Source organism: Erpetoichthys calabaricus, chromosome 6 (genome assembly GCF_900747795.2).
Source record: "Erpetoichthys calabaricus chromosome 6, fErpCal1.3, whole genome shotgun sequence".
NCBI lineage: Eukaryota > Metazoa > Chordata > Cladistia > Polypteriformes > Polypteridae > Erpetoichthys > Erpetoichthys calabaricus.
This window is the reverse complement of record NC_041399.2, coordinates 185,324,908-185,337,180: the sequence shown is the minus strand read 5'-3', so window position 1 is coordinate 185,337,180 and position 12,273 is coordinate 185,324,908. Positions and strand designations below refer to the sequence as shown.

The 12,273-nt window shown below is 34.7% G+C and overlaps 1 protein-coding gene across 1 annotated transcript in view; it reads left to right on the top strand.

The window, feature by feature from the left end:
* The window catches only part of LOC114653135 (sodium channel protein type 5 subunit alpha-like), a 387,074-nt gene that overhangs the window by 163,210 nt on the left and 211,591 nt on the right, over positions 1 to 12,273 (top strand). Inside the window, exon 7 of the mRNA XM_051928793.1 lies at positions 10,499 to 10,732. Within this exon, the coding sequence (XP_051784753.1) occupies positions 10,499 to 10,732 (234 nt within the window). The remainder of the gene's footprint in view (positions 1 to 10,498; positions 10,733 to 12,273) is intronic.

Sequence of the window (12,273 nt, the reverse complement as noted above, 5' to 3'; positions counted from 1 at the left end):
ATAGTGTCATTATTATCACATATGATGAGTACAGTTAAATTCCTTCTTGCTTGTGCTAATGAACAAGTAGTCCTGAAGCCACTAAAATAACTTAAGTTGTGAAAAGAGCCTTGGGCACCTGAACTGTTTTCTATGAGCAGGTTTCATTCAGCCTTAGTGTTTCACGTCTAGCCGGCATGGCCATTTAGCCCAGGTAGCAGAGTTCGCATGTTAAACTGTACAAGTCACCCTTCTCAGATGCTAGCAACAAACTGATGCAAGGCATATGTTGAAAGTCTTTAGTCACAATGGATTAACTAATGTGCAACAGATGTATATACTGGCAAAAAGGAAAACAGAACCTTCTGGTGTCAGAATCTGGGAGCTGGAAGGCCTACTTCCTTCTGCCACAGTTTCCAGAGAAACACAAAATTACATCATGATTGAATTGTTACCAGCCAGATAACACATCTCAGATCTCAAACAAAAATAATGTTTCTTTCAACCACATTGTGTCCTTATATGTTTCCATCTCCCTGAATTTAGCTAGGGAGTTTTTCAAGTTGTACAGTGGACTCCTAGATTGCAAGTGTTCCCGAATAATGTCACAGACATAGTGTCTGATCCTCCACAGTTTTACTAAAACTGAATTCCAGATGACTGCATCTGTATCCAGTGTATTGCAGCAAGACCAAAACTACTTTTAACTGAAATCCTAATGTTTGTTATTTTACCTGTATTACACCATAGTTGTAACTTTATTGTATAATTTTTAAGCAGTATTAGTTAAACTGCATTTAATTAAAGGAAATTATTTTGCATTTGTTCTGACTCCTAAGGAATACATAGTAAATATAGCTACATTATAGTCTGGACACAATCGGGTTCTGATAAATCCTATGCACCGTTACATATTCTATATTAGGCAAGTTTGGTATGATCTGAATCTTTATGTAATAAGTAATGTAGACATTTATTTGAAGCTACTACTTTAGGGGCTTGGTACCATATAAGTGGATGCCAAGACCCCAGGCATGCTTCCTTATATTTATCTTCTCCTATCACAAACCTGATCACTCTTCAGAATTGCTCTGTAGTGCTATAATGGTATGTAAAACTAGGTCTCCCATAGACCAGCTAGTCGACAGATGTATAGATGGATAGTATTTTATTTGTCCCAAGGGGGAAAATAAAAAACAATTAGTAATGGATGGACTGGTATGTTGTCAACATGTTAGAACAGTTATAAAGAAACTGAAACATAACTTTGAAGTCTATAAAGACACTTATTGTCATACTGATGAGTCCACTTTTGTTATACTTGCATAATCTCCTTAAAGTCAATCATACCCAAGATTCTGGAGTTTTACATTACATTTTTACAGGTTAATAGGCATCTTACAGTGGACAGCCAGAGTCATGAGAGCTTAGCTGTGCTAGTCCACTCAAAATGTTTTCCCTGTTTGTTTTAATCTTAAAACCGCTCATATTTTTACCCTAAAATGAGTGACACATGATTATCAATGTGAAGAACTGAGACTCTAGTAGAATAATGTGTAGTCGGTAAAGTAATATAACATTTTGGCCATAATTTCCTTTGACACCCTGTTGCTGAAGTGGTTGCTAGCATCTGCGTTTGACATAAGAGCTAAAATTAAAAGTGTTTTGTGCATTATTTCTCACATTCAACAGTCCTTGTTGTGTTCTGTGACATCTTTGTGAATGTGCTTCCTTCCTACTAGAACAAACTTAAGTGTCTTTCCATTTCTTTCTACTCTTCCTTCCATTTATTATGGGTATGAACTCTTGTTTTTTTTCTGATCTCTGGAGATAATCTGTTCTGAAGATAGTTCTCAATGTCTACTTTTCTTGGAGAACTCCAAATGCTGGTCATGGTGCAAAAACAGCCAGCTCAATTTTTTATTTATCCATTTGAAATCTAACACTATTCTGTTCTCCTTTTGATTACATTGACTTTAGAAAGTACTGCATTCCATCTCCTTGCTTTGCATATGTAGATCAATATCTGCACCTTCAACCATTAGGTGTTCTTTGGTTGCCATCTCCCATTGAAGGAATGTGGCAAAATGGCTAAATATATAGTATGTTCTCAGTATGTGCTTTGTAAAGATATCCTACAAGAGGTTATGATCAATAATTGTGCTGTCTAGCTCAACTTGAACCAAAAATGAGAGTCAAGAGGACCTCTTTAGAGTGCATTGTATTAACTAAATTTATTAACACAATTGAGTGATAACTCAAAGAGACCTCATAGGATCAGTTAATACCAAGAGGAAACAATAAACATGTTGTCCCTTTGGGACTTACCTACCAAGGATGTGAAACCCCTGACTATCTGGTATGAGTGTCTAACACACTTATCCAGTGCACTTTTAACTTGGTACTCTCCCTTATCATCACACAAACATTCTAAGGATATCTGGCCTGTCTTTCTTTTGATATTCAAGCGTTCGTCGTCTGCCCTCCTACAAATTCTGTTTACCAAGTACGGTTGGCTGTACCGGACTATTTTACCTGGACCATACATAGCTTCTGGAAAAAACTTGGGAAGTACCTCTGGTGTTATATAAACTGTGCAGGAGCCCAGAGACCACTTTGCTGCACTTTTGATCCACAGTGCTCTATTACAGTGCCTGGCAAACACTCAGTTGCTTTGCCTTAATAATGGGCAACAGGGTTGCCTATATAGAACATTGTGTTACCTTGATGCCCCCATCTCGCTGTGGAATCATATCACTGTCCAAGTGGTATTTTATACAGTTATGGCAGGTAATGCTCTTTAGCGAGAACAGATCAGGACTAGGGCTGCAGGCAATGGAATAAAGAGAATGATCAGGTCTCCCTTTATGAAGTATAAATAAATAATCTTATATTAAAATAGTGAAATAGCTGAAACATATTCAAAAATTGATTAAGATGAACTAAACTAATATAATGTCAGTCTGATCATGTGGTATATCAATATGAAGAAAAAAATTTTATAATACACCTAAAGATTATGTAATAATCTATTTTCATATAGTAAGCATAAATACACCTAACATACATAATTAATAAAAACAGACATTTAAAAGCAAGTTTTCAAAAGAACAATGAATGTACCCCTGGACTGGAGGGGATATTCTAGTCTAGCAGACTACCAAAATAAACATTTTTAGTTTTGAATAAAGGTGGCTATAAAGGGACCAAATACAGGTTCAAAATTCACAAATATACTGTATGGCTAAAGTTGATTCATATGAATTCTTTCGTTTAGGCCATAAATCACATTCTCAAGGATACCAAGAAAGTGCCTTGATTATGGAAACGGGTGGCACGGTGTCGCAGTGGTAGCGCTGCTGCCTCGCAGTTAGGAGACCCGGGCTCGCTTCCCGGGTCCTTCCTGCGTGGAGTTTACATGTTCTCCCCGTGTCTGCGTGGGTTTGCTCCGGTTTCCTCCCACAGTCCAAAGACATGCAGGTTAGGTGCATTGACGATTCTAAATTGTCCCTAGTGTGTGGGCTGGCGCCCTGCCCAGAGTTTGTTTCCTGCCTTGCACCCTGTGTTGGCTGGGATTGGCTCCAGCAGACCCCATGTGACCCTATAGTTAGGATATAGTGGGTTGGATAATAGATGGATGGATATTCTTGAAACTAGCTCAGTTTTTTAATTTAGCTCTAGAGGAAATTACATTTTTATTAATTCAGTTGTTTTGTATGAATATTTAACTTTTCTTTGGCCATAAACACCATAACCATTATGCTAAATATTACCAGCAATACAACAATGATCCTCAGACAAAAAAACGGACATTTTAGAATACAAGTAAAAATTATACCACTCGTGCCCAAAGAAAAGTCATTTATAGCCGGAAGAGGCAGGAATGTGAATCAGAGGACTTTACATTAACAAAGTAAAAAATGAGATAGCCTTCATTTTAGTAATACTTAGTCCTCTTAGAAACAAGAAAATATAGCAGAACAGATAACTTTAGATATCAGAAAAAGCATTCTATAGAGAATAATCTGTGTTTTATATAAAATTTAAAATATTCATTTTATGTTTTACCATGTTAAAAAGGAAGTTCATTGACAAATGTCCAGTGGCGTAACAATAAGGTGGAATGGATTGCTAAATGCAATTATCCCTAAATGCAAGGAGGAGGTTATTGGGCAAGGGCTTCTTAGTTTTATTGGAGCAGAATTACTAACACTGCTACAGGAAGGCCCATATCTGCAATATTTTTTATGTCTACCTGTATTGTTCAATTCTCTGTTTTTCAAAGATTGGAAGGCCCTGCTAGACATTCATGAATTATGCACTCAAAACAGTGTTGAAACTCCTAGTCTTTCAACTGCAACAAAATTTGTGTCATACATATTCCAAAAATGACCAAGTTATGGCTCAGTACAAGCGATTGGAGATGGACTAGTTAGTGTACCCATCCAGGAATATTCTATGTTTAATTTAACAGCTATAATTATTAGTAATTATTAGGTGAGGAACTGTTTCTTGTTGATGTTTATTTTAATTTTAAATGTTGTATTTATGGTTGCTAAATAGTTTACAGATCTTTACATACAGTATATAGCACTTTCAGCTGTAATCCCTAATTCGGGAATTTTTCTGTCTTTAGTATTCCACATAATTGGATTCATTTTTTCCTTTAAGTAAAGTTATCCTGTATTAATTTGGGGAGCTGTTACGCCACTGGACAAACACCAACTTGGTAGATTTATAACAGCGTAATGTAACTGTTTTCATTTGACACTTAAAATAACTATGTTTAATTAACATAATTTTTTGGCCATGACTTTAAACATAAATATTTGGGATTTTGCATTTTTTATGGTTAAATCACTCCACCAATGTAACTGTGTATAAAGTTATGGTATGTGTTTTTTTTTTGTAAGTTATTTTGTGTTTAATAACAAGTTTTTAAAAATAACACATATATGGGTAGTTATAGAAAATATATGTAAATAAGTAGGGCTATGGTATTGGGAAACACACAGAGCCTTTAAACAAATGAATAATTTAATTTATGAATGAATGCTCCGGATACTAGGAGAGAGACTCATGCTTCCCCATACTGCAATTGGAGAATGAATAAAATTATTCCACTGATGTGCATGGTAGTGAATTGCTTTTAGGCCAGCATAACCAGTGCAAGCATTGTGGTTCAGAGTAACAGTGTTATTACTAAAGTAATATGTCTATACCAAGATAAGAAAAAGATGCATGAAACTTACTTAAGGACACTTCTTCACCAAGTGGTGTTGAAAGTTCTCTTAATGATTATTGTTTTCTATTGCTGTATAGGAGTATAAATTCCAGCAATCAGTGCTTCTGTGGCTGCTGCTGTTGCCTTTGATTTTTTTCAGTATATTATCAGAATGAATTCATTCTAACACTGTGTAGTCCTAATGATTTCCAAAATACAAGGGTGCAGCCAGGAAGCCACAGTTAATTAAGGGCTTTTAGAACTGATACATGTATAGTTGTCGCCGCATACTGCTTATAAATGTGTAACTAGTAGTAGTAAGAACACCGGAACAGGTGTATACTAGCTACAGTATATGACTAACATATGGCATCTTAGCGACGGTGACAATTTTTGGGAGGTAAATGAGGGCACTGATCCCTTCTGACATGAGTGTATCATACTTTAGAGAACACAACACACACATTCAAACTGTAGCTTTATAACTCTAAGGGCAGAAAGTATTTTTATCATCCATAGTCTTTTATGCAAGTGGCTGGTTTTTGAAGCTTTCTTTTGGAAACAGCTTGCAGGAGTGGCATCAGTTTCAGAATTCCAGATGCAATCCATGTTTTTTATCAAATTTTTCAGGCTAGATGACTAGACTAGATGTTTGATTATAACCCTTCAAGAATTATCAACAAGATGTTCAGGAATTATTCTGTGATACGCCAAGGTCTTGTTAACCCTACTGTCTATTGCAATGAGAAGACACTGTGTTCTTCTCACTCTGGGAAGTGTTACTTGGACACAATTAGTGAGGAAGACATCCTTTCTGTGTAAACATTTATTGTAATCCCTTTCTAATTCTAAATACCATATTCTATGTAGAATTACTAGTGGTTAACACTGGCGTCAATCTATCACAAACGCAGTTAAAATTCCAAATTTGTATGTTGTTTTAATTACATTTTTAGTAGTCATTCTGTTTTGGTAAGTGGTTTATTACTTATTCCCACAAGTTGTCACTCTTCTCCTGTATATGTACTTATTTTCTGTGCATGTTTTGTCTGGAACAACTAAATTATTACAACTTAAGATAGACATTTATAAGACTGCTTCAAGTATGCTGACAAGATCATTTTTATGACTGATACCAAAGTGACATCACATCTACCTGCCATGAAACCACAGGTTGAAAAGCTTGGTTGAAAAGTATTAGCAAAGCGTAATGTATATAATTGGATATGTTACCCTTTTAGAATGTTGTAATCTTTAACATATCCAATTTGAATCTTTTATTCTATGGAGTTTCAAACACAGATAAACTGCATGGAAAATAACAAGTAAACTCTTCTGAAAACAAAAAAGGGGAAGTTCTATTTCTTCATTGGACAAAATTAGGTGTATATAGGCCCATAAAGAAAACGACCAAGATCACATTGGTTTGTGGTTTTGTTTCTGGACTTTATTTAATCTCTCATTTTTGTATTGCATTGCCCTGCCATAAGTTATAATGGTAAAAGGCAGAGCAGAGCAAAATGTCCCAGCAGCAATCTTCATTTCCTCCTGAACATCCAAAACGTTATACAGTAATCCATTCACAATATTACTGGTGTTCATCCATCAGGCCATTCTCTAGATTGTCACACTTGTTACTCTATCACAGAGAATATGAACCTCATTTTGCATGCTCAGTCAGACTAGAGTGTAAAACATGTCTTTTTAGTAATTACATCCCTTTATTACTTTTTTAATCCTTTAAACTGCTCACTGTTTGCTTTGTGAGTAATAACCACCATTATTTGCTTTGCTGTTTTAAGGAATATTTAGCAACAATATTCTTTGTAAAAAGAGCCAGATAACATGTTGTAGACTTCACACAAGTAAGTAATTACCTCTCATCTGTGACAAACGGTGATAGCTGGACCTATTTCTGTTCAGTTTTTACTGGAAAAAATAAGTACTGTAAACATCTTAATAAGAGGGAGAGAATATAAAGAATGATAAAATGTAAATGAAGACCAAATAGTGACCTCCTTTGTGTTAAATTGTTTGATAAAAATACCCATGTAAGCATTTCCTAATTTGCTTAGAAAGTAAATCACACGCTACAGTGCATCTGTGACTCAACAGGCTGAGGGAGAGAAGATAATCTTAATATGAAAAGACATTTACTTCAAAGTAAACTGGTCTCTGATTAAGGAACAGTTTAAAAATGAAAACCGTAAGGAACTGGGGTGTTCCCAAATCGACTTTAGGATTCTGTCAAGTCTGATGGGGTGTCCACTTAGGCAACTGCAGTGTACAATATAAGATTCATGAAAGGATTTAGATTTTAAAAAAATCTACTCAAGAGAAATGAAAACAATTTCACAAAAGACATATCGCTATGCTCCTATTAAGTCTAGCTAAACAGATTTCTGACTCAACATCTTTCACAGTAAAACCTTGAAGACTCTTTTGATCAAATATGTAATTCATCGGTTTTTAAACAATGATTCACATGTTGTCTGATTTTGGGTCGCACAAAGTCATAATTCACAATTGTAATCAATGGGAAATGGTCACAATGCCTTGCTATGGTTCTCCACGGGTAGTTTAACCAAACAGCATTGCACCACTATACTATGTGTGTTAGTGATACTCCAAGGGGGAAGAAAGCATTGATTGTCCAAGGGGGTCGGGAATGACTGTTCACACCGATTCTACAAGCAAAATTGGGTTACGAAAAAATTTTAAAAGCCACTGGTCTCATTTTACTATATAACAAATCCTACACTGAAATTTTGTTCTGTGTGACATTATTTCAAAGCAATGAAACCCTAAATTAGTTGTGTTTTTAATGTGACATTGTTTTATGTAAGAAAAAAAATTAAGAATAAAACTACAGATTAGATTGTTCGGATTAGTTGGATAATGCAAGAGCACCAACATTTTCAAGTAGTGCCACGGACTGTGAATTGGATTAAAATTAGGAGTTTGACTGGGCACTCACTGTTTGTTTCATATTGTCAACCTGTTTTTTAGAATACTGAAACAGGTTTTCCTACAATATTGGCTTACATTTTCAATCATCCATTTTTCTATTTTAACAATAAACCTAGTGCTTGCTTTTGAAAATCACCTCCACGGCATAATGCTCTTACCATCATACACCATATACTGTAAGTAAAACACTATAGGCATAGTATTTTGTGAAGCGTGGCCAGTGTTACATTGCAGAACACCTTATCTCTTTGAACTTTGTTCAAATGGCTCTATCTTGGTCCCATCTGACCGCAAAACCTTTTCTCACATCAAAACATGGCCACTCTTATGCAGCTTGTCAAATTCGAGACGTGCTTTCACATGGTTCATTTTGAGTAATGGCTTCTTTTGTATATCCCTTTCATATAAGCCAGATGTTGTGCAAAGCTCTTGATACAGTTAATTGGTGCACCTTCAGTCTTAGCTAATGAACTTTGTAGCTCCATATTGGCCTCTATAAGGCTTCTTTCACAAGTCGTCTCCTTGTTTGAACAAAGATTTTTGGGAGATAAACTTTTTAAGGTGGTGCCTGGATGATTTGTGTGTTATGATCTGGTTTCTGTTTTACAATTATTCCTTGTTTTCTAAAAATATGTGAAACATAGATTTGGGAGTTTTAGAAAACCAAAAATCTAATGTTCACATTTCTTTTTTTGTTCTGATGCATTTTTAACATCATTGAAAATGAATTACTTTTACCGCAATATCATTTTGTTTTTTTGTTTCTCTTTTTTTTGGGGGTATGCTGCCATTTTGTAACTTTTGTGCCTTGGTTGCTGTGCTTTTTCTGTGCTGGACAACCGGGAGTGTGCAATGCATGACGTCATTACCTTGACAATATAAAGGTCAGTGTCATGCACTTCTTGGTTGTCCATGTTTGTCAGTTTAATTGTCTGGCTGAAATAAAGATTTTAGGTTACAAACTATTTCTGTCTTTGACTACAATTTACATCTTGCAATTTCAGATTTGGTTTTGTTAATTATACTCATTTTTGATGCTCTCACTCTGTTTATTAAACTTCAACTTCTGGTTCTTATCCTGGGCTTGGCTTATTAGATTGTTGCCCTACGTGGTTATGAGCTTGGCCTGTTTTTTCAGGATGCTGTTCTGTCTCCTGATTCCAATTTCGAATAACAACTTTTGCCACTAGGGAGGTCAATATATGATATCATATACTTCTTGATTAAATCAACACTACCTGCTGGGACAACCAAACCTCTTTATATTGCTTTGTACCCTTTCCTATATAATGTTTTTCCATTATTTTATTATTAACTTGTTTTGAATGCTCTTTAATCTACATTCTCAAAGCTGTCTTTCAGATTCATAATTTGAATAAAGATCCTTTAAATGTGAGATTTCATGAAGACTACCGTATATTGTAGTTGCTTTAGTGATTCATTGGTAGAGGCCAATTACAAGTCAGTTGTGTTTTCTATATCCATTTTTTTAACCTGTGTAAACTCAGAAAGTGTACAACACAAGGACTGAAGGCACTCAACACATTTCTCTTGTTACGTCTTAAGATGTTTTCATACAAAACAAGATCACATAAAAAATATTTTCAGTGCTTGAAAATAAAAGTGTTACAGAAAACAGAATTTATTGTAGGATTTGTTATTTGGTAAAATTATAGAATTGATCAATATTTGAATACTTATCAATACTGATGAATATTTTTGCAAGGCACTATATACTGTAGATACTAAATCAATCAACTTAGTACTTTGTATCTAGTAACCTAGCAAAACGATCCTGCTGGTTTGTAATCACACTTAGACACTTTTTGAGCCAACTGGTAAATTGGCTTGCAGACCCTATTAAATACTCCAGTGATGTTATTTGGTTTGTGCAGCTAAGGTCAGTTGTCCTATTTAAAAGCCAGAGGTCAGTATAAACTGTGACAACCTGTAAGTTCAGCATCTAGACAGTGACTTCTCCCACCTGCCCTTTTATTTTGCCTGCAGCGCCTGTCATGCTCTTATATATATTTAATGTGTATATTATGATACAGGAGAACTCATATAGTGATTTTCTTGAACAGTGAAAGTACATAATGGATTTTGACAGAAGGAGAAAACAATATTAGTTTTGTATGTAGGGGTTTTGAATGTTAATTATGCAAGCTTGCTGCACAGCATATTTTTTATTAATGGCAGGTTTCTCTGAAATGCTTGCACTGATTATGGCTGGTCCCTAGCAACTTCACCAATATGCAGTGGAATGTTCCGTCCAAGTGAACACCTGGTATGAACAATTGATAACACTATCTGCTTTTTCTCTAGGCTTGAAAACCATTGTAGGTGCACTGATTCAGTCAGTAAGAAAACTAGCGGATGTGATGATTCTGACTGTTTTCTGCCTGAGTGTTTTCGCCCTCATTGGCCTTCAACTTTTCATGGGTAACCTCAGACAAAAATGTGTCAAGGACTTTGAAAAATTAAATGACACCCTTTCGGGCACATTTTACTGGAATGATGATAACTGGACTTCCTATGAAGCATTCATCTCTGATTCAGGTAAGCAGATGTATTTTATTTAATTGAGCTCCCACAAATATAACATATACTGTATCAAGAAAAACATGTATTTAGTATTCATTTTATTCATAGTTTGACTGAAGTCAGATATTTCTGTAAGTGTGTGCGGAGTGCCTAAAGAAGTTGCTGGCCAGCTAGCTGAAATATTGCACTTGGATATTAGAATTTTGTCTTTTGTCACTTGAATTTTGTCTCTTCTCCTCTGTCATTTGAATACTTCAAAATCTTAATTTGCAAATACCAAAATTAGTTTATATTGTTTATACAAAGTGTTTAATTCTTTGTACATATTTCCATATATAGTACAGTATATTTATTTCTGTATATATACTGCATGACATTTTAGTGGCCAACATTGTGACTATTCTGTTAAATTGCATGTAATTTTCTGATTTATTTTTTTATGCCATGGTACTTTATTTTAATTATAATTTCATTTAATTTTTAATTATACATGCTGGTTTTACTAGCATGTAATGTACTGAGATTTTCAGTAAAAATGAATTTTATAATAATAAAAAGCAGAATAAAGTTAAATGTATTTATTAGGTAACATTTCTGCTGTTTTAAATTAAATTTGGAAATACTGTTAGGAATGTTCCTAAATTTCTCAAGTCTGTGCTTATTTTCGTAAACAGTCTTTTCCAACTTCTTTTTAATATAGTAAAAGAAAATATGCATATTTATTTCCCTTGATTTCTGCTTTGAAACTTTTCCAGGTCAAATACACACATTATTATCATAACCTTACAGAATATGCATTGAGAAAACATCTGTTTTAGTGTGCAAATCATAAGACACTCTGATAATATCATTAATGAGTATATAACTAATTTACAAACAAAGCCTTGTTTTGGTTACACACATCACACCTGCCTGTTACTCGGGTTCTTCCCCTCCTGATAGGAAATGTTTCTTTTTGTTGTTATGAGAGGTTGCAGAGAAGTGGGTTGTGTTCAGCACTCATTAGGGAGAAATTGTGCTTATAGAAACAGTAGAAGATTCAGTGGTAAATGTCTTTAAATTCTTCCTGCTTTGTATTAGTTTTTAATTATAGTTTAATTTGTGTCTTAAATTGTTTTTTTAATGATTTAGCTGGCTTGTGCTAAATATTTGTTTCTTTCATGTATGAATGTTAACAGTCCAGGAAATCAATATGTCATCTGACAATTCTGAATGAGTGAATGAATACCAGTAAATTCATGAGATGAATAAAATAATAGTGTAGTTAATAATACAGTATGTATCAATTAGTATTAGACCTGAATTTATCACTGTGCTGAGGAATTATAACCAGAGCTCCCTGAATGGACACAGTCGGCATTTGTTCTTCACTTACACATCAGTCATTTCTGTATACATGAAAAGTACGATAGTTTTCTTAAGCCTTAGGTTTTTCACTCTTGAGAAAGGAGACTGTCCTTTGACACAATAGCCTCTCCCAAAGTACATTTTTGTGCTCACTAAATTATTTCAAAGAAAACATCTACATTACTTGTCAGCATGGATAGCATAGTGGC